Genomic DNA, 24,612 nt, shown 5'->3' with positions numbered 1-24,612 from the left:
GACTACGAGCGATGTTGCGGGCGGAGAGAGGGAATCTGTGCGTGGGAGGGGAAAAGCGAGACCGCTTTCTAGCAGCGTGCGCTCACCGGGATCCCTTTTCAGCGAATTCTAACCTAGTAACGAGTTTGCTCTGTCGGTAACGCCGGACGCGTGCCAGCGATAAACGTGTCGCGTGTTGCGGTGACAGTGGGATGAGTCTCAAAGTGGAATAGGAACTGAATGATCAGCCGCGATTACGGTCCCGATCGCGACAATAATCGAACACGTCGGTCTCTTTCGAGATCGACCCCGCGTTCCGCGCGTAATTCGATGAAACGAGCAAACCAGGATCAGAAGAGCCGCGTCAAGAAGGATTACACGTTTCCGTGACGATGCTCGGCGAAACGTTCAGTGACAATCGGAACCATTTGTTTGCACTGGTGAGAGTGATCGGATTCGATCGCGGGGAGTGCACCCGCTGACACGATGCTCGAGCTGTGTTTTAGACTAGAAAGGATTACTGGATGATCGTGACAATCTGCTTGCAACTTGCGAATCACGTACGTATGTCTCTGTAGCGACTGGCGGTGATCCGCGGAGATCTATACTCGTGGATCGATGCCATGGATCTCTCGGGGAACGTCTGCGGGATGCGCGAGAACTTTTCAAACTTTTCGAACCGACGGATTTCGGAGCGCGGCGCTTCCGAATCCGCCGTTTATAGATTCGACGATGGCTAAATCGGTTTGTCTGGGATTTCTAATTGGAAACCGATGTCGGGCCGGTACCAACGAATAGAGATGATATTGTTTAATCCGCGACGTCCGCCACGAGCCGCCTCCAGCGTGCGGAATAGGTCAGCTGATCATTTACCAGACACTATACATATAACATTGCTTGTTGTGAGAGAGTATCAACGCTTTTGATTATCGGGATTCCGAGCGCGCAGACTCAATGTGAGATTAATCCTCTGTGAGCTCACCCCTTCCGCTATGAACTTACCAATACACGGGCCGGTCGCACGTTCGAAAGTTTCATGAGCGTCGAAAAGTTTCGCAGTCCCGCAGCTGCGGGGATTTGATCGAGCACCGAGAATTTCCGTGCTCGCACACCAGACCAATTGTTTCTTGCTTGTTGCCGTACGTAAATGCGAGGGCGTGCGGCGGTTATTCGCGCTCGCGGGATCGATTACCATGATTTCGTAGCCCCGAACGCGTCAAACTAGTTTTTCAAAGAACTGTAACATTAAATGGTCGTCTCCCGATTCGCCGTTGCGATCGCGCGATTCGACGCCCGCGCCGCGTTTCATCTCGTCTCGCAAATCATTCAGGAAAGGTCGGAAAAGTCGCTGTGTTGATACAATATAATGAGCTTTGCACCGATGTGTATATCCTGCCGACACACGTACGAAGCGTTTCAATATTACGTCGGCCCGCCTGGCAAACGCGCCGTATCGTCGCGCGCGCGTAATCCGCCCCGTCCGAAATTTCTTTCCACGATTATTATTTCGTTTTGATATAGACGCAACGTTTGCCCCTTTCATTTCAATACCGTGGCCATTAACGTACCCCTTCTTCTTTTTGTTTCCATTCCCCCCGGCCCTTTTTCCGCTTTCTTTCTTCCCTCTCTTGTTTTCGTTTTGTTGGTTTTTATTTACTCGACACGCAACATCCGCGATCTGCTATTCATACAAATGGATTGCCGGCATTAAATTCGAAGCATCGCATTTTTGTAAAAAGCCTAGCTCAAGCACGAAATCCCCACGGCATGGAACTTGACGTCGTGTTCTCGGAACTACATAAAATATCGTGGCGGTCGGTGTAGTTGTTAAAATCTATGTCATACCGGGAGGATTACAAAGCGTTCTCTCCCCGCCCCTCCATCCGCGCGCACGAATCAAAATGATTTTCGAGAAAAAAAGAGCGGCCGCAAATTACGCTCGACAGTTTTTCTGAAAAAGAATTCGAGTATATAGCCGGCGTGGCCACGAGAACGCCGAGTTTTGAATCGCGCATAATTGAAGAAGCCATACGTATAAACATCCGCGTTGCCCCATTCGGGATGATAAATCCATGCAAAACATTTAGTAGAAAATGTCTCCTCGAGAGTTCGCCGCGTAGGCTCCGCGATCTCTAGCCGCTATGAAAGCCAGGCGCCAGATAAGAAGTTCTTTCAATCTTTCCGCCCGCTTTGCATACAATTAAAGGATAATTTATCACGGCCCGGCATCATTTGCGCGCGAACTTGCCCACGGTTGTTCCGCTGTCCGCAGTAATTCGCGGATAATAATTATCGTTAATTAATTCGAACGAAATGCGCTCGCACCCGCTTGAAAACTAGACGAGCTCGGTCTTCGGTAAAACAATTTTCCTCGCAGAAAATTTGTAATATTCTCGAGGAGATGTTCCCGCGCGAATATCATACGCTTACCAGTTCCGGAAGAAAAATTGATTTTGACATGTTACTTCGTGGAACGCGATGGACCTGGGGTGTGCTCGAGCATTAACGCACAGCATAATATTCTGTCCCCGTTTAGTGGCACCTCGCAGGCAGTCCGATGTATGAAAAAGTAGAGAGACACTAATTAAGCCGCTATCATTACGGTTCCGCGGTGTAATTCCGCGTTGTTGGCATTGTGCTTCGAATTCCGCCAAGTGGCTGTTGGCCGGGGCTTTTGGGATCCTCCGAAGCGTGGCACAAGGCCTTTCAACTCAAATTCCACGCGCGTGCGTCTCATCGTCGAGGTTGACGTCGTCGTCAACGACGTCATGCCGTAATCCTGGATGTCTCCTGTTGTTTTCTACGGCGCGGCTTCGCAAGAACGCAGCTAGAAGTTAATCCGGTGTTGCGTCGCCGTTGCTTCTTTTTCCGTACGCGCGAACATCACCCGGAAGATTCAGCCCCCGATGCTTTGTATCATTTACTACCATGGTGCACCCTTTTGGCGCGTCAGAGAGCGAACGCGGCACGCGTCTAATAACAACAATGGGAGGGGGCGGGAGGGGAGAAACAGACTCATTAAGTGCGTCTAAATCTGCTCGGATACATTTGTCGCTGTCTTCCGAGAAAGTTGCCGAAACCACCATTACCGCGCGCAAACATTACCATTGTTCGCGGAACTCTCTTTTGGACGGAGCGTATGGCGCACCATCGAGGTCCGCTGAATTTGATGTAGGAAATATTGTTGTAGTATTATAAATCATGGTAGCTTAAAATATACCTCGACGTTACATATTTGACGCGGCTTTTAAAATAGCAGAGCATAAATAAGATAAAAATGAAGGATATAAAACATAGCACGGTTTGCGATAAAATGTCTGGCACGCAATGCGTTTTATAATGTAAACACGGTCATGTGCGGCGCAATTGTAGATCTTCATATTTTCGACCACCGGTTTCTGGTTTTGTAAATCAAAAGAATTTCGTTGTGTTCCGGCGAGTATATTCTGTATAATTTATGCCCGGTGCTAGATACTCTTTCTTCTCTTCTGAATAGAGTATGACATACAATTCATAACGTTATAATTTCCTTGCCTCGAGTGTTTACACGTTTCCATTTAGTAACGGGTGGAACGTACCGTGAATTTTGGAATTCACATTTTTGCAACAAACACTGCTGGGAATGTGCAAGTACTTAAAACGTGATGCATTCATGGTAAGGTTTAGTACACTGGTTTAATGTATTAATACGTACTGTACACAAAAATAAATGTCACCCAAGTAATTTCATCCGATATCATACACACGCTAACGAGGTTATTAGTGGTATACAAGCTTTTCCAACGGCCGGAAAGAAAACGTGTCGGCAGTTTCTCAAACGTAAATTTATCGTTTTTGTAAGTTCCCGGCGCGGAACTTCTCGCGAACTTCGACACTAAATAAAAATTGGATAAGAAATTGCTAACCTGTCTCGAACTTTGCACATAGAATGTATTTGATTCTCCCAGCTCTTCCGAACTCTTATGGCGACGCCACGTTGGCCAAAAACGCGACAAATAAACAACGATCAAAGTTGAAATCGCGTCGTCGGTTCGATCTATTTTCTTCATCTCGGATCGGTCACAATCCGGCGTGATTATTTCAGTTATATTTTTACCGATCGATCGGACGTTACACGAAATTTTCCTCTCTGTCCAAACTTTCGTCTGTCGTCAGCTATCGATTACGAAACTTTCGACGAGTTTTTACCGAGCGTGTTCGGTCATTAAACGTTTTGTTTACCGGAAGCACGGACATTTAGAATGAGCAATGGATACAATATTTCAAGCTTCGGCATCCGCTCGCTGGCTTTCGTGCTGACTCCTCGCGAAAAGGCTCGAAAACGTTGAGAAGTTGCGGATGCAGGGACAGATGAATGGGAAGTAACAGATAGCCACTCGTGCGGCTATAATAGACAGGCAAAACTCGGCAAAAGTATTGCCGTTCCATAAATCGATTTACCTCCGAAGAAGCTACCACGTGTCGACGTATCGTTTGCAGTGCCGGGAACAATCATTTTTCTATAATACCCTTAATTAATCCGATTTAAAGCTTTCCTAAAGAATTATTGTCGTCGCATTCACAGCTTTCCAGATCGCTGCGAATCCAATGATTTAACGTTTACAATTTTTCCGCTCGTTCTCAAAGCGCTTCCTGCTTTTTCAACCGCACTTTGTCGGCTTAATACTATACAAATGTTGTCGTATTTACATAATAGCTACTTTCTGAACAGCGTAACAAATTGAATGGATGCATTTAGTACAAAACTGATGAACACATTTTTAGTTGCAATTTTCTGGTGACAGCTGGTTCCACTAATATTCCACAAAGCAGGAAACAAGCATTGTTTAAACAATGCTTTGAAAAAGCACCTAATTATTGAAAAACCTTAAAAAACCTTTGAAAAACCATAAAAGATGAAAGTTAAAGAAGTGACAAGGATGGTAGCGTTTGAGACGGTGCGAAAATAATTCCGAGGAAGCATCCATCCCAACTTGTATCGCCGTTGAAATTTTTATCGGATTTATTGCGACGTCGCGTCGGGTTTACTGGCAAAACCGCGGTTCGATTATCCCTCCGCCAGCGGGATGAGTGGGGAGATCGTAGAACGGTAAATGCCGTCTTTAGTTATCCGTTTAGGCGGTTACTGGTGACTCGGTGAATTTCCCTTGCGGGGTGATCCAATTGTTTTCGCGCAGAAATCTTCGGTATCATAGCCGCGTGAGTGTTCCATTGTGTCTGGGTGGCCTGGCATCCTTGTTTTTCCCGATCCCGAAATCAAAGTATCGGCATATACCGCGTCCCGATACCGCTGCCGGAGCGAGGAAGGAAGTTTACATCGTAAACTTCGGGTCTTAAGGGTGGAATTATAGTTGAGTAGAGCTTGCGCTAAGCCACGCAGTTGTTACCACGGTGAGCGCTTTAAAAGTTGGTCTTGGGGCGTTCGTGTTCGTACGTGTGGGAGGGCGGGTGGCCGACGGTCGGGGAAGGAGGCAGAAGAAGTACTAAAAGAAGAAGAGGGAGAGGGAGGGAGGCGGCGGAGAAGAAGCCAGAAGAAGCGGGAACGCGCGATTGGATGGAAAGGGACGCAGGAACGTGGTTAAGTTGCCAGGAAACTTTGGTAAAACTGAAAAGTTAATTTCGTCGTGTTAAATTACTCGAGCGCTTGGGCATTAAACTTGCAAAAGTTGGCCGGATGACTGAAATACGTACCCCTACCGCCGCTTCCCTCCCGCTGTGCCCCACTCGTTCTGGTTTCTTCTGCTCCTACACCCACCCCGTCCACGGCCATTGTGTTATCTAAGTCCCGATACGTCCGAGATGATGTTCTTATTAATTAGTTTGCGCGCGGCGCTATTCGAAACGAACGCGCCATTCCGTAGGAGAAGATGAGTCAATCGGATAGATCGGGATGGCGATTCGAACCCGGATCTTTCGCTTGCCGGGCGACTGCTTTAACACTAGATTCAGGGAGCACGAAATAACATCTGTTTTATATTAGTTGATAAAAGTAACAATAAGACGTTTACTCTGATTTTTAACAAGCGCTATTGTAACATTTGTCGTAAGTAACATATAAATTGAATAAATATCTCATAAATGTATCTTTACGATATGAATAATGGTAAATTAAAAAATTAGTGACCCGTCATTTTATCGGGTTCCGTAAAGCTAGTGTTAACCAATTAATCTATCCCAGCCGACCGACCACTGATTCTCCCCTAGTCCTTGCATCCTAAACACCTCAGAAATGCCGATTCCTACAGTTCGTAGATCATTGTCCTGTTATCGTCTACACCACACTTTCTTCGCAGCCTCGTGACGTCGTAGAACCAATAGAAAATAGTGTCCTTTATTCGATAATGCTTCGTCGCGTCCTCGAATTGCAAAATGCGGAGAATAAACGAGGGAGAATCGTCGAGAAACATTGCTTCATCCAAATATGTGACGTTGAATATTTGGATTATAAAGTGTACACACACGGGACGACATGTTGGAAATTAAGCGGCGCGAATTTCGTTCGTACCAGACTCGATACATTTGATTCCAACGGCTCGGATAACATCTATTCCGGTATCGTCTACCGACAGCCCGCGGGCAACTTAGCAATCATCTGACGCGATGCCGGCCATTTCCTTTGTATTAGAATCATTCGCGGCAAATTGGACGCCGTACAGAAGGATTGAACTAAATCCCGATTCGTAGGATTCGTAGGTACGAACGGCCCACGGAGCTATTCGAAGTTGCAATGGTTCCAAGAAGTTTGGGAAAATTGGGATCAGTTCTTGAACGCTGTCCAGGTTCTCAGGGTAACGCAAGTTTCAAGGATTTTTGAAGATCCGTGAAAGTCCGCGGACTTGTTCAAGCGTCGAGAACTTGAAGAGCCTGTAATGCCAGGGATGTTACGGGGCGCGAAGGGGGGTCGTGGACATTTCAAAATGTTTAGATTGTCACGAGATCTGCGGACTGGGAGTTTTCCTCGGTTCCGCGACGATGTCGCAAACAGTTGGAGGATTCCGGAGGTTTCAAGAGAAGAACCCCGGTTTTTAAAAAGGTTCCGCGGTGTCGGGGGATTTTTCGGGATTTCGAGATCGCAAAGGTTCCGAGATACAGGATCTAAGTCGCTTAGAGGATCCCGGAGAATGTCTGAAGTATCCGTGTGTCTCTTATGCTTGTCGTACGGTTTTAAACAGGCGGTAGTAACGTGCTGGCAAAACTGGTTCGATTCTCGAACAGAAATCGACGTATATTTAATGCCGGAGGAGAGAAATTATCCGTTATCAAATTTCGTCGGTCCATGTTCTATTGTGAATTTCCCTGATTTCGATAAGCTTGTTATAGAGTGCATTATCAGTAATTGCATTCATCATGGAATTATCTCGAAATTTCTTGGACTGCGGAAGCGCCGGTTATTTTAAGTAACGGTATTTGAGCGTGCATTCGTCGAGGACTATCGCTATTGGAATTACAAAAATCGATACCCATTTCATCTGTACTCTGCACAAAAATGTATACACAGTCGTTTGAGCCTGTGCGTATGTTTACCGCGTCGGTTTTTTAGGTAATTGAAATGAAATATGCAGAAAAATACATCTATCTATATTAATGCTGGGAATGATCATCGCAACAAACTGCTTTATCGGGGACGTTTTCTATTTGCTGTACTTTATTTGTTCGCGCTATAAACTTGACGTCGCGAGAAACTGCAGCGGCGAGCGAAACGACATTAATTTGCTTGATGTGTTTCGCTGTTGCACCGTCGCAACTTCATACTACTCGTACGATTGACAAAAGGGCATCTGCATCTACTGCAGTCGCGCGTATCGAATCGACCGCTGCGAATACGAAGACGGATGGACCGAGTCAGAAAGATAGGTCAATCTTATAATCTAATATCTGATGCAATACGCAAATAATATTGTATGCTGCCACTTGAAATATAAACTCCGATCGAATCCCAGAAATCAACGTTTTATTCCACGTGCGATGCATACAGAGCACAAACGTTTTTAACACGGTTGGCTAACGGTTATCGAACAGTTTTCAAAAATCAAGAGATCCCGATATCGTAACTGAAGTAGTCGCTTTGAGATTATTTTGTAAAAGTACTTCTCTTTTATTGTTAGCGAGAATTCTATTAGCAGTTAATTCGTTTATGTTCAGTACGATACGAAAATAATCGCAGCAAATGAATTACATTTCTGGACGACATTTCCATTTCATTAACGAGACGAGAATTAGTGTTTCCAATGTTTCATTCAGCTGATTCTTGAAGCTTCATTCGTTTTACGTTTTTCGAGAAGGTCCACGTCCAACAGCTATTTTATAACAGATACATTGTCTCGAAGTAGAAATGAAACGCTATCGAAGAGAAAAAAATGAGCGAGGAGGGTGTTCACAAAAATGCCGAGATACAAAGTCCCACGAAAGTATTCGTACACCTTTTAGGACGTGAACTTTTTTAGATGATAGGAGGACTAGTGTACTAGACGATGACTAAAAAACTTTCCTTTTTAATTTCGTAACTACTTGGAATGAAAAGAAAAAATTACAAACCCTCGGTTTTTAACTTTTTTATTTGAGCCTGTAACGAAAATTTACAAAATGTCGAGCTATAGGCGTTAAGGGATTTTAAAAAGTGCAGATTTCTTAGAGTGTTTGGTCAAAATCGTAATAAAACTGCGATCTTTGCGATCTTTAATTTGTTGTAACTCATAACAACGTGAACCGATTTCAATAAAACTTTCAACATGCACACAATAAAAAAGTTAAAAAGCGAAAGATCTACAATTTTTGTCATTCCAAGGAATAGCAAAATTAAAAAAGAAGGTCATTTCAGTCATTGTTTAGTAGACTAGTCCCTGTATCATTTAAAAAAAATTCGAGACATTTAGTTCGGTTTTAAAATAGTTATTGCGTTTTAATAGGTGTGCGAATAGTTTTGTGGGAAACTGTACGTCTCTCGATAAATACGTTTCTTGGTCGAACATTTCCCGGCGTGGCGATGTTTCGCGTACGTTCATCAGTAGGCTAGCTGATTACGCGGCAGTGATGCGGGATTCCCGCACTTTCCCCAGTTTTTCTATTCGAATTCGGCCGGTAAGGTCACGGTCGTAATGTTTACCGACACCATGCGTTGCTATAAGTGCACTCGGTCGAGCGTGTGTGCACGATCCGGCGCGTGCGTAAACACACGGGCAGAGCAAACTTTCGCGGCGGTGAGACGGCGGCGACGGTGGCTGCCGAGGGCTGCAAGGGAGATTGCGAGGGGATCGCAGGGGGTTCCAGGGGGTGCGAACCACCCCTTTTCCCCACTTTTCCCGATGGCCGACAAGCGCGCTGTGCGATCCACCGCCAGCACGTGCAGTCAACTTTAAACGCACCTAGACACGCTCGCACGCCTGCTCGGTTTGGGTCATTGAAGAGCATTACTTCTCGCTCGCGTTCGAAACGGTTCGCAACGTGAAACACTGTGTCCCCTCGGCGAGCGTTTCGAATTCAATAATTGTTCGCCGTTGCGGAGAACCGAATCGTTCCTGCCGCTATCTCAAAGTCTGTGTAATTTTTATCAGCGACGCCAATCATTTTTCCGGTTGAATTCCGACGCGCTATTAACAATGACTCTGTTAATCCTCATTTTAATACCATCAGATATTCTCTACTAACTTTTTGCCTTGCTATTTCATTCATAAACATAGATACTATGTATCTAATTTCGTGTAAAGCGCTCTCCGCACGCAACGGTGGCAGACGAAGTCATTTTTAACGTTTCAAAGAAATATTTGCAATTGCATATATTAGCTTTTTTTATTGCAACATATATTAGTTCATGACCATACTATACACTTGACATACCATTTTCTGCGACATTATTGCGATTAGAAATTTTTCGATTGCAATAATTTCTTAGAAGGGAAAGAAAATTGATGCTTATTGTATGCCCAAATTTAAATACTGATGACAAGGGATCAGAATTTTATTCCAATTTTAAAGGACAGAATAACATCTGTACTCGATAAGTTATTTTACTAGAAACTTTCATGACGAGTCGGTTAAAAACAAGGGGTTGAGTTTGACGTACGAAGTTTACGATGTTTCGGAGACGCGATCACAAGGGAACATGTTGGTATTCGGACGCTTTTATTTTACGCTCATTTGATGCGTCGAGAGCAAATTATTGCGAGGCTGTAATTCTCGAAATTATATCGACGAACGCGACAAAGTTTGCAGTTACTAAGACAGTAACTGGAGCGCACGAGAGTAGATCTATGTTGACCAGTTCATATTTCACGGGAAAATTCGATGTATGGTTTCCAGGAAGTCGCGAAAATAAATAATACGTTCGCACGAATTGCTAACGAATGCGAAATTGGAAAAGTTTCGCGGACCAAATTGTACGCGATTCTATCGGAGCATTGTCAGGTCAATATTTACGTAGCAGTTTGTGGGTGATTCTTTTCTGGGATAGCTTGATAAAATACAATAGGGTCGGTACGTTAGAAAATCAATGAGTGCGATTGTCGTTCGTCTGTGGGATCGTTTATCGATTTATCGAGATTCGACGTGTAGGGACAACTGCGCAGCGAATAGTTTGATTACGATCGTTGGTTTAAACGTCGGTTGGAAAATACTGTCGTAGAGCAGGCTTATATCGTGGTCAGCGTCGCGGCGCGCGTCATCCTCCGTCTCGCTCTGCTCCCATTCGTTCCTCTTTGTCTCGGAAAAGTTTCCGGTGATGAGCTTTGTTGGCCGTTTCCCCTGCAGGACGGAAAAGTTAAATGCGAAAGTTTTATCCGATATCCAGCTCCACGGCGCTGCTGGAAAAAGGAGGGTCCGCTGGTGCGCGCGCGCGCGCGCGCGCCAACGAGCGAGCTCGAGCGCGTCGTTACGTTGAAATTTGGATAGCCCCGATAATTATAATGTCTATAATCCGAATATCCAGCCCTTTGATAATTAAAGCGAATATCTCCTATGGATTTTTTCCGCGTTCCTCCCTGTCGGGGACGAGTTTTCGATGGCGCGTTGTTCCGTCGACGCGGTAAAAATCAATAGGGACGAGTAATTAATGCAATTAACAGAAACCGTAACGAAATCGGTTGCTGTTTATTCATTATTCATTGCTCTGATCTGTCATAAATTTTGTTGTAATAATTAAAACGGTTATTATGTCCTTACTAATTGAAATGCAATTTATTGATACGGCGTATTATTTCCGGTCGCTATTACATTAAATGCCCGCCGGTGAATATCTCGTTGGTAGAAGTTGCTGAATGGTTCATTGTTTTCGTAGCATGGCATCGAAGAAGACGAGGCAAGACCATTCTATACAGCATTTGCTCGAGCTGCCGACCAACAGGGAGACAAAATTACCGCTGTATTCGACCAAGGAGCCGACTCAAACGCCGCATGTTCCAACACCTCGACAGGTCCCGGTTACCGTCCTCCATCTCTCACCGAAAAAGGTGAGCATGAACGTGGTTGAAAAAAAAAACTCCTTTGTCCGGATTCGATTCGCAGAAACGTAAAGGTCAATTACTTTTTTCGACTCCTTCCATTACGTGTCGACAAGGACCTGCAGAATCATTGAATTCGAATTACCTGATCCTCTGGTTAACACTGGCCGCGAAAAGCTATTTTTCAGGACTCGCTTTATCGAATGCTATGGATTACCGGCGTTCTAAATTTTACACGGTTGCATTGTCTTCCGATCGAACGTAATAATCCAATCAAGCAATATACTGATTGTTATAATGGAATTGTAATTCCGAAACAAGTAAATTGTTCTACGGTCGATTTGAGTGCATTGCCAGCGAATAAAATATTAAAAGTTAATGAAGTGATAGCATTCGATAGGAAAACAGCGGAATTTTCTACAGAAGAATTGCGTTCGTAGTAAATCTGTATTAAAACATTATTTAGTTCACGAGAGCTGAGAAAAGAGATTTTTCAGGATTCTTTTATTAAATTGTATCGTTGCATTTTCATTCCAGAAACATGTAAATTGTTCAATTTAGCATTCAGTGGTAGCATCGGTGGAACAACGAGATTTTTGGTTACAAAAGAAGTCAATCCCGAACTCATTTGCCCAACAGCAGTAGTTACATCGAAACGAATTTATTTCGTTATTTAAATTCCGAGAAGCAGCAGAGTAGGTTTCTAGACTTCATTAGTTCTGTTAATGATACGAACATTTTAGGCAGGAGCGGTTGTAGCAAATGAAATGTAATATTCAGATTTTTTGCCGTTTTACGATAAGTTCTGAAGTTTGTGCAGGTGCCCGCTTTAAATATGATCAAAGAGAAATTTTAAAAAGCTTGGTGCACCGGATATATTCTTAAATTAAATGGCCAGCATTTATCAGCAGTTAGACGCTGGAACGTCCCTTCATAAACGCGGACAGTTTGAATTAATGACTCGCGAATGCAATTTATATTGATAAAATATGCATACATTTCTATTTATCATTCACAGCGATCATTGTTACATCGCGATTGTAACCCGACGCAATTCAGCTGAAAAATCGCGGCCGCTTTTAAGAATTATCTTCGATAACTTTCGCCCCTGGAAGGCGATTACGTTCTAATTACTTGTGATGCAGACAATTTCCGCGAGATTGCGAAGTTTTAATTGTTTGTAGCGTCAAATGAAATAAGTGAACCGAACAGCGAGCAAATTATCTTTTGAACGTGGAAAAATGGGTTTTGACGAGAAGCGTAAAGTGGAACCATTGTGGCCGCATAAATTGCTGACGTTTTACTTTTTACCCCGGTCGCTTTTTTTTATCGATCATTTGGCACGTGGAGCTTTGTTGTTACTCGTGTAAATGTCGATACCAGTTCAAATCTGTGAGCTAGGAACGAGAGCGAAATTTGTATACAATTTTTTTGTACAATCTGCGCTACGATTTGCTATAATTAATTAAATTCCAATTTGCAGGTATTATTGATTTTAAATAAACACCGGATTTGATACATACGGTGGGACGTTTAGAAAAATTACAATTTGTTGAAACTGTTAATGAAAGGAAGACATATTTACCTAGCTATTGTTACATGTAATTGATGCAGACAATATTTCAATTGCAAAAACGGTCAATTAGTTGTGGATTGAAGTTTAGAACAATGGTGCTGCCTGCGCATTGTTGTTTTATCTGCTAAGAAAGACAGAATTTGCATCGTTACGGAGGACAGCGTGTATTGTACTTTACATAACGTTAAACACACGCTAGAAAATCTATTTTGGCTGATTGAAAAACTTTTTCTTGTTGGTGTATGGCTGCTCTTTTGTTTCCTTTCCGTTCTATTTTATCCGACAGCGAGTCATGAAGAGGGATTCACGTAACTCTGTAGGGGAAGCTTCGGCTTCTCTGTAAAATAACGATTTTTAAAGTTTCTCGAGGAGTTTCAAACCTGTTCCCACCCGAGATTCGCCGACGAAGTTTGCAAAGTTTGAACCGCGTAATTGGAGAGGAAAGGAATTTCCTATAACCATGTAATATGGTCGTTACGTTTAGTGTTCCAGAAATATTCGCAAATATTTGGTTGACCAAAAACCATTAACGTGTCATCGTTAAAAGATGCGTTTATGTTTCTGTGACACGTTTATGTGACACGTTCGACAGTCATTACAGGATTTCTGCAAACGAATTTAAGTGTGAGTGATTCTTACGTAAAACTAAATATTATTTATTGCTAAATAAAAATGCTCAGCATAACAATTGAATCTCTGTTATCAATCTGCAACAAAATAATCTTTGATCTGGAATATTAATTGATGACAACAAGGTATTAGAATGATGTGGATGATACAAATAGAGAATCGCATGATTAATGTAATTGAGGCGATTAGGGAATTATGTCGGACGTGGATTGATGAGCTGCGTTTCGTCGTGAAAAAATTCGTGCTTCTGTGTTACCGACAGTCGGTAAATTCCATATTACCAACAGCAGTATAGGACACAACCTCTGTATCATAAACTAAATTCAAGCTCAAACCATAGAGCTTCCAGCACAGACGAGGTATAGGAGTAGATCTGACATCTAATCTATTATCACAGACGAGGTATAGGAGAAAATGCGACATTCAATGTATTATTATAGACCACGTATAAGCGTACACCTGCTGCCCAATGGATATCACAGACGAAGTATAGGAGTAGACCTGACATCCAATGTATTATTTTGTCACCCAAAAATGGGGCTTCAGAAGTCCCATTACCATTTCCGTGTCTCACTTATTGTTACCGATAAACTCACTGTTATTTAAACTTCTTAGTGAGAACCGAGTATTCTGTATACCTTATTTGCATATCGATACGTTTTATGATTTGGAAGCCACGTATTGAAACGATGAAACCAGAAATATAAATTTAACAACAATTTAATTTATTTCACACAGTGTAGAAATAAAATTGGGTATTCTGGTAGGATATATGTAACCTACAAATGAGCCGTTTATTTTGAAAGTGGCATAAGTCACTTTACCGTAATGAAAAGTGGTGATTTTTTAATGTTTATACGAAATTATTTATACTGAGAAAAATATCAGTATCCTGAGATAACAAATATAAGTAAATCTTCTCGAAAATTAGCATCCATATTTTTAAACGTGCTAAAACGCGAACCCTTAAATATATCGACTTAAAAACAAAGTGACTTATGCCACTTTCAAAATAAACGGCTCAAATGAGATTTCCATATTTATAATTCATATTTTGTGTGACACGGAAACAGTAAGTGTCCTAGTGTCCTATTTTCGTGGGAGACAAAAATGTGGTGAGTACAAGATCTACTTCTATACTTCATCTGTGATTTAAATGTCCGTAATAGTAATAGTAGTGAACTGATTGTATTGTGAACATTAAAAGATTTGGTAGGGTAAATAAGTTATACGGTTGTATTCAATTTGGACATTGTTATTATGCGTTATTAAAATTTCTCATGGAAGATGTATTTGAAAAATGTACTTGACAGCCATTAAATCGATATACAGGGTGTTCCACAATTATTTTAACAGCCGAAAATGAGGGTTAGCTGAGGTCATTTGAAGTAACTTTTTCCTTTGCGAAAATGCGATCTGCGGCTTTGTTTACGAGTTATTAACGGAAAACACTGACCAATGAGAGGTGACGGCGCGAAGTTCGAGAGCCCGCAGCACGAGGCTTTGACAGATGGTCGGGACGGATTCGAGCCGCGTTCGAAGTATTGAACAAATCATGAAGCAAGAACTTTCCGGATTCTTTTTTTTACTACGTAACAGTGATATTTTTAAGAAAAACGCTGTTCACCTCTACTTTAGAACGTCTGAAGAATATTTACTAATTTTTCGGACCCGAAATAATATGTAGTATAACCGTGACCGTCGTTTTAATTTTCTGGTGTGCATGACACCTCATGTGTACCATATGAAATTTTTATGCAAGGTGTACATATTACAATGTTACATCTTCATTCGCATTTAAACCGTTTATTTGAAAAAAATATTAAGGGGAGAAATATTGAACGAGGAAAAATAGATTTTTGGAATAATAAATAGACGAATGGATCAATAAATACTTCTATCTCCCGATGTAATATAGAATTTGACAAGTAAACTTTTTCGGACATGTTAATTACATTTGGATATTATGTAGTTAAGTATATTTGAAATGATATTTTCATATGTATGACTATTATTTATTGAATTCTGATCTATTTATTATTTTAAAAAATCTATTTTTCTCCAGCTCTGCTTCACAGCCATTAGCTCGGTGTAATTATAGATTTCGAATCTGTTATAGAACGATCGAGGTTTCTTTCGATTTATAACCGACTGGAAATAGAAAATTACATCGATTGCCCGAGTCTCACCACGTGGAAGTTGCTGTGACTGGAGACCCGAAAGGAAGTCAGAACGAAACCAGAATCCGTTATGAACCCCTTCCTTACAACAACAAGTTTTACTTATTAACTGAAGTCTTAATAAATAATGACTTAATAACTAAAGCCTTAACAATTACCCCTTAATAAATAACGACTTAATAATTAGCCCTTAATAAATAACGACTTAATAATTACCCCTTAATAACTAGCGTTAATAATTACCCATTAATAATTACCCCTTAATAAATAACGACTTAATAATTAACGCCTTAATAACTACACCTTAATAAATAACGACTTAATAACTAACACCTTAACAAGTACCCCTTAATAAATAACGACTTAATAACTAACACCTTAACAACTACCCCTTAATAACTAACGCCTTAAAAACTAACGCCTTAATAGGTAAGTAATTTTCCAGTACGTTGAATTAGACGTCATCTCTGAATGATATCTCTCAATGAAAATCCAACAAGACTCATATTCCTTCGGTTAAATTGGGTGGCATCCTTCTATCATCATCATCATCATCATCATCATCATCATCATCATTTCCATTTCATTTTTACAAATCTGAAACAGAGATTAAACTCACTATCATTGAGATTAATATCAATACCTTTCTAAATTTGCCCTTTCACAAATTATGTGATATATCTGAAAGAAGTTCCTCTGAAATCCTAAAGGTTATCAATACGTACCATTATCAAACTTTATTGTCGTTTGAAAATATTTGTTCTGAAAATATTTGTCCTGGAAAAATTAAATATTTATTAAGAAATAGGTTTGTTCAGACCTCACACTGGTTTTCAATCCGCTTGACGAGTAAGTGTGGTTCATCCTCGCAATTAGTACCAATAACTTTCCATAAATGTCCTTCCACAAATTATGCCATATACCTATACGAGGTATCCCTTCTATTAGGTAAAAGAATCTCCTTTGAAATCCTAAAAATCATCGTTACGTATCCATCGTCAAAAAATCTCGCTTTCATTTGAAAATATTTCTCCTGAAAATATTAAATATTTATTCAGAAATAAATTCTTTCAAACCTCACACCGATTTTGAATCCGCCAGGCGTGTAAGTAAGACTTCCTCCTATGACCCGTCAACATTGTGCATCTTAACCTTGACAGATCAAGGAAAGTACGTTATAACTCTGGAACATAAAGCAAAAAATGCAATCACATTGAATAAACGGTGGTCCACTCGATATATATTTGCAAAAACAAACGCGCGAGTGGACCGTGCTTGCACAACGCTATTTTAAGGAACATACATAGCTGTCCCAAAGCAAACGCGATCACTGCATTATGTATCGCGACGCTAATTTATATCTCATTAAAAATGTAGAACTCCCGTGCACTTTCATTTTTCTGTGCGCAACGCTAAATGGAAACCGTGGCTCTAAATACAAACCGTGACTCTAAATGGAAACGCGATGAATCGATGAACCGTTGATGTAATCACCAGGACGACTCGTAATCAAATTCTGACGTTCGATATACCGCGAATTACGTTTCCGAAATTCTCGCGACGTATCACAATTGCGTCGAGTTAATTAGGCTGGCGTGTGACGTCGTGTCGGCGCGAAGAATGCAACAACAATTTTTTCCTCGAGACATGTCGAAAACCGCTGCTCCTTTACGAATCATGGGCGCGATCCCAAGCGCGAAATTAAACATGGAATTGAGAGCGGAATTGAGAGCGGAATTGAGAGCGGAATTGAGAGCGATCTAAGCACGATTTCAAGCACGATCTCAAGCACGATTTCAAGCGCGTTCGACTGTGGCTTCGCTCAGCTCGGCACGGCTTTGCTCAGTTCGGCTTTGCTCGCTTGGCTTTGCATCGACTAGGTAAGCTCGGCTTGGCTTCGCTCAGCGCGGGTCGAATAAAATGCCCTATCTAGCAGACGCGATCGGATACGGATATGTCACCACGGATTGCGTTGAACGCGATTCCTAATTGTCGAACGACGATTCATGGGCCCGATCCCAAGCGCGATCTTCAGCGCGATCTGAAGCGCGTTCGACCCGGCTTCGCTCAGCTCGGCACGGCTTTGCTCAGTTCGGCTTTGCTCGCTTGGCTTTGCATCGACTAGGTAAGCTCGGCTTGGCTTCGCTCAGCGCGGGTCGAATAAAATGCCCTATCTAGCAGACGCGATCGGAAACGGATATGTCACCACGGATTGCATTAAACGCGATTCATAATTCTTGATCGACGACTCATGGGCCCGATCCCAAGCGCGATCTTTCTTCAGTGCGATCCCAAGCGCGATCTTTCTTCAGCGCGATCTCAAAAGCGCGATCTCAAACGCAATCTCAATATCGCGATCTCAATATAGCGCGATCTCAAACACGCGATTTCAATAGCACGATCTCAATGTAGTGTGATCACAAACGCGATTTCAATAATACGATCCCAAACGCGATCCCAAACGCGATGTCAATCGCGACCTCAAGCTTCGTCGATTTCGAGAAAAATGATAATAAAAATATAATATTATAACCCAGCCGAATACGCGACAACCGAAGTCGATGGTTATATACAGCGACCGAGCGTCTAAACGATATAATACCCCATGAATAAAATTTTCCGAACACCGAGACGTTCTGCGGAGCGACCGACGATAAAACCCACCCTTCGCGACCCATGACTGACACTCGAATGAATGGATGCAATGTCGAACTAGCGGTCGCGTTCCCTCTCCTTGGATGACGTTAATCAAATCCTGACCTTCGAGTTACCGTGTTACGTTTTCGAAATCCTAGTGCGTATTACAGTCGAAGCAATTAGGGTAACGTACGATCTCGAGTCAGTCATACAACCATAACAATTTTTTCCTTCGAGACGTGACGAAGCCCGGATTAGAAGCGGATTTGAATTGCGTATCTATGTTATTCTTTCGGGCTTCTTAACCCTAGAAAGATAACCATATGACAACGTACGTAAAAGATAACCATACGCTTCAGAGGCGCATGCTTTTCTAAGGCGTCAATTTTATACTAACAATGGATATTTATTTAAGTTAATCTAGTCATTTTAAAGGTTTGGCATTATTGTAAAAATAAAATGCATTTATATTATATTTTTTTATATTTTAAGTAATTTTAAACTTAAATCACTAGACCTCTATGAAAAATTAACAAAAATCAACAGTCTTCGCAGGCGCCTCTGCGACGTAGGTTATCTTTCTCGGGTTAATATTTATAACGGTCCTGTGAGTGACGTTGCGAGTGCATTATATTGTTGCGAATTACTGCACTTCTCTCGCGTCGCGGCATTTTATTTACAATAGAATACATAAACTATAATACAACTAAATTCAATTATGTTAGAGATCTTTGAATTAGATGGTGTTGATCGCTCGACGGTCCGATCCCGACTCCTCGATTGTCCGTTGATAAAACACCTCCGTGGCAACCCCTCTCTTCTATTTTTCTTTAAGGAGTTGCTCACAACAGGGCAGTTTCTCATTACAGCGACTTGATTTGGACAAGTCGCCGTAACAATATGTATGCCGTTGTGCGTGAATTATATGTATAATATTACATTGAATGATATTGAATTATTGAATTATTCGAGAATTACCCGAATTATCCGATCAAATTATCCGAATAACTTCTGCAAATAAAACTCGATGCGAATAAATTCTTTGAATGAAACGTGATTCGAATAAATTCTTCGAATAGATCTCCGTTCGAATAAATTCTTCAAATAGAACTATATTCAAGAAATATTCCGAATAACATTCCGAACGGACCCAGCGACAATCGGAGAGATTTTACTGTAGTTAGATTGCAGCTTGTTAGTCAGAGTTAAGAAACAAAACAAAGTGACGCTGAGGCAGCAATTCGGAATATGCGTAACAATGGTGAACTTAACTTATTTAAAACTACCTTACGTTACTCTTACCCGTTGAGTACAGAGTTGGGCAAAATGTTTATTTAAATAAAAATTTCGAATAATGAATAAGAGATAAAATAAATGTTATTCGTTACTCGAAAATTCGAATAAAAAAGTATTTTTATTCCACGAGTGTCGAATAAATAATTTCATTCAACGAGAATTTATCCGATGAATAAAGATACTTTTTTATTCGTAAAGCCGAATAAAATTTTCATCTCTTATCTGTATCTTTATTCGATGGCTTCGAATAAATCTTGGAATAACTTTTACTACCTCGAATAAATGCGTTGCCGAACTAAAATTTGATTTTAGGAGAAATTGAAGCATATGATTAAAATTAGAAAGAAAAGAAGATTCGTTTACATTGAGAGAAGATAGCATGAGCTAATGTCAGAATTACTACTGTAAATAACTAAAATATGAAAAAACTTTTAAATAACATATAATAGGGAAATAATAGGGAAACATATATTTGGAAAGATCGCCAGAAGTGATCTAGGTGATCTAGGATGACCATTACTGACCACAGGACGGGACCAAAGATCAGTAATAGTCATACTGATTTATACATACTGATCATACATAGCATCCAAATTTTATATAAACTATACCAATAAGATTTTAAAAAACAAAAGAATTTTAATTGCACAAAGCAATCGATGGGTTATCGAAATTTGTTTTGTTAATGAATTTATTATTTCTAGTTTCTTAATATTTCTAATTATTCCGTTTGTTAAAGATACGGTGAATCATGGTCTTAGCTATTTTGCCATTTAATTTGTTAATGGAAATAATTAATAACGTCAAACATTCATAGTGATTTTTATAACATGTATATGTCGAAGAATTGTTACATTAAAAATATTCTATTTATAAATTCATTATTTCTAAGAATTTCTTTTCCGCATGATATCTTTTAGTACTCTATCGTGTGCTTTATTATCTCATGTTTAAACAAAGATAGCTAACAGAACTTGAGGTACAAAACAAAACTTTCGAAGCACACATGTTTCCAAAAATTATTTCGGTAAATTACTTTCATTGCATACACATTTCGAAGTTCAAAATTTACAAGACTAGATTGATTGTACGCGTCGTATGAATCTGTAGCTTCCAAGTTATAAAACGTGCCGAAATAGAAATGTGGTATATGTAATACTCGATTAGAAGCTTAAATCTCTAAAATATCGGTAAGGATGAGCGCGATACCATGATGGTAATGGCGCTTCTGAAGTTCCATTTGTGGGTGACAAGAATTTACATTGATTGCTAGATCTTCTCCTATACTTCGTCTGTGCTATGATAACTCGAACATTCTGTTAACTGGTAGTATGCCGACACGGTAATGTTCAAATATGTCGGTAACGTAGATCGCAAGAGGAAAGGATCTTCTATTATCGACGAATCCTGTGGAACAAGATTACAGAGAGTTGGTTCGCAGGATGTACACCAGGAGCAGTGACGATATATATTTGAAAAAATTGTTTGATGTATTTAAAAGTGGTAAGAAAACTCGGCTATACTCGGCGCAAGCAATTCGAAATAAATAAAATGAAGAATAATCAATTCAAAATTTCCTCGGGGAGTGCTCTTAAGGCCTATGAGCGCGGGTGCGTACCCCAAAAGGGTGGTCCGGTCCACTCAATCGGCGGTCAAAATTCACTTCCACCCTTAACACGTTAACTGCCACGCGTATTTACAACAAAATCTCCTACAGGCCACCCGTGCCGCTATAGGAAGCGTGCGCTGTTAATTCATATCTGTTTCTGTTCCTGCATGAACAGTTGGAATCTTTGTCGAGTACCGAATGGTATAACTTAAAATCTCTGCCCTTATCTTTTTTCAATAATGAAAAGAGATCGGATTGCCCGGAAGGAGAAGCACAAATAAAATTACATCGTCAGATTCTGATTTGGATACTGATAAATATAATCTTAGTGATAATGAATGTTATGAAGATACTATTGACGAGATTTTACGAGAATTGGTCATGGAAGAAGAAAGAAATGTTGATGATACTGAAGAAGCTACAGTTCAAATAAAAGATACGAAATGGACCGATCAGAGGCACGAACATATCTGAAAAAACAAACAACTTTTTATCCAAGCTGTCTTGATCAACCTCAACTTTGCAGAGAATGTTTTAATGTTATACACTGCGAATAATTTTTTTAATAAACTATTTTTATAAGAATTCAATAGTTTCATTACCTCCTGTAGAATATTTGTCGAAATATTTTCGGAAATCCTTTGTAAGTAGTCAAATCAGCGTCACCCGAATTACGGGTGACGTGGCCTGATGAGAACTTTTGCTGTCACCCGAATACGGGTGACGCGGCAGTGAACGTGTTAAAATTGGATCGGAGCACCTTCAGTCGTTTGCCTTCAGTGCCTTTTATTCCGGTGGCTTGGAGAGCAATCCATTCGAACGTTTTCCTTGGGAATGTAGCTGAGAGAGGAAAGAGTATAACTCGTCGTGTTTTCGGACTTCACGTTTCTCTCATGTAACATCGTGGCAACCGTTACCGCGCTCATAGATGCGTGTATTCGAACTTCACGTACCTTGCGCGTTAATTTGCGTTCCGTTTCGGAAACTGGGACAGTCATTTATAATTACGTCGAATATCTGCGCTTTGCGATTTCGCGACTCTTCGGGACTAATTGTAATGTACAGGGTTACTGTACGATTGCAAGAAATTCTCGTATTAACCCTCTATGGGCCGATTTTTTTCTTAAATATGAAAAAATTTGTGCAATGGAAAATCTATTGCTATAAACCTATATATGCTATAGTTAAAAAAATATTTAACGGTTTAAACAACTTTATTACAATTAATTCAATTTGTAACTTTGAAGTAACAACGGCTCACAATGTTTCCACTTCTGTGCATAAATGCTTAAGCGTGAAATTCCATAAAACGGTTCCAATTTGGCGTTAAACATTGATGTACGTTGCATTTGAAACTGGTTGCCAAATAGTTTTTTGTGGTCCTGAATTTTCCTCATCCGATGATAATTCGGTACTAAATTCATCGTCGCTACATCTTCATCGGACTCAGAATCTAATAAAGAATCTTCGGATCTGTAACTGCTATCGCGTCTAATTCTAATTCCTCTTTTATTTTTATACGATTTTGTATCCATATTTTCGGTATTCGATATATAAATTTGAAAATAGAAGAAAGCACAACTATTATCCTAGATACACTCGAATCTACCACAATATCCTGAAAGCTACAAAACTGTATCATATACAAATGGTAACAAAATGATTATTGAAATGCAAATAAATAAATTGTTATTGATATACAAACCCAGAGCTATTATATACGCTTTTTTTCTATTTAGTAAACACCGATAAAAGCACAAATAATCTCAATTACACAAGATGGTCCCTTTGGTTTCTATCTGCAAACAACTTGCAAGATATTTATTTTGACATTTCAGGTTTATGGTGCTGCCAACCGTCATCAATATTATTATTGGTTATTTCAGAGGCATTATATAATTAAGACGTATACATCATCTTGTGAAAAAAACTAAAACTATTTGGTAAAATGTGGATATATTAGTTTGGGACTTGAAAGTTACATAGGCCCATAGAGGGTTATCAAACATGCGTTTACGTGTGTTTAATATACGTCTCGTATTAAAAAGAGCGCGGGCTATTTTGGGTCCGGTCTCGTAGCCGACTAATTTGTGTTATCGACGAGCCCCATTTCCGAGAATTTATTTCGTTCTACGAGATCCGCCCTGCCGTGAGTGTTGTCCTGTTATTCCCGTATTCCAACCTTAGATCTTTGTCGCATCCGTTCTATCTAGCAGAAGTCGGGAATTCAAGACCGGTTCGTAAATTGTTCCGGTTGGAACATAACACGTATTTAACATCTATTCTTAATCGTAAAATATGTTTATTAATAATATTAGATATAATATTAGATATAATAATATAATATAATATTAATATTAATAATAATAGAAATGCATAAAGCAATTGTTTAACACGTTGGCTGCCGCGCGAATTTTACGTGACTTGCCCAAGGCGCCAACATGAATTTTTCATTATGCGATGCATATTATGTTGTGTTGAAATTTTAGCCTCGAACAAAAATTAATCTATAGTTTACTTAGTACTAAGATACTAAGATTTCGGTTTACATTTTCGTCGGTTCCGTCAGCGGACAACGACGGTGATGTAAACTGTATATAATAGATACCGCGATACATCATCACCGGTACCATTAGATACACATCGTGCCCTGACTGTTTGGGGATCCCAGCGTCACGTATACAATGTGAAACGCGACAAATAAACGTCTCTGATTGGTGGATAAGACGAACCCAAAAAGGGTATAAAAGAAGCGTTTTTTCTTACCGAACTCTCAGTAGAGTTTGGTCGCTCGATCGTTTTCGCCCATATACCTTCTCTCAATAAAGGAATAAAATAAAGTCTTTTTTAAGAAAAGAATTAGAATCATATTCATTTTCATTCCATAATCCCAACATGTTGAAATATTATTTACAGCAGATAAGTTTAGTTGTATAAACTTGTTTTATGCATTTTTCGTGTGGCGCATTGTAATAAATTACAATTATTATAATATTATATTATTTAAAAATTTATGCGTATCGATGTTTACCCTAATTATGTATTTTAACTATTCGTCGCGTCGCCGGTCACCGGTGGCCCCCACGGCAGCCAACGTGTTAACCGCTTCGCTCTCGCTGACGTATTATGTTGCGACACCGATACTGTTCGTACAAGGCCATAAACACGCTTTAATTCTAGAGCAAAAATACAAGCGGCATAATGTCGCGAGATATCTCGTCTGCGACCTTGTACGAACAGTATTGGTGTCGCGACATAATACGTCAGCGAGAA

General features: G+C 40.4%; 1 protein-coding gene across 8 annotated transcripts in view; it reads left to right on the top strand.

The window, feature by feature from the left end:
* LOC143259003 (uncharacterized) overlaps positions 1-24,612 on the top strand; it is a 416,598-nt gene that overhangs the window by 7,902 nt on the left and 384,084 nt on the right. For 7 of the 8 annotated variants that reach the window (XM_076519703.1, XM_076519707.1, XM_076519706.1 and 4 more), the window contains exon 2: positions 11,249-11,420. In XM_076519703.1, the coding sequence (XP_076375818.1) occupies positions 11,249-11,420 (172 nt within the window). Of the gene's footprint in view, positions 1-133; positions 540-11,248; positions 11,421-24,612 lie in introns of those variants that run through there. The other variant, XM_076519704.1, reaches the window with a different exon arrangement.

The sequence above is a fragment of the Megalopta genalis genome, chromosome 3 (genome assembly GCF_051020955.1).
Source record: "Megalopta genalis isolate 19385.01 chromosome 3, iyMegGena1_principal, whole genome shotgun sequence".
Classification (NCBI taxonomy): domain Eukaryota; kingdom Metazoa; phylum Arthropoda; class Insecta; order Hymenoptera; family Halictidae; genus Megalopta; species Megalopta genalis.
Note: the sequence above shows the minus strand (reverse complement) of the source record. Positions and strands in the feature narration are given on the sequence as shown.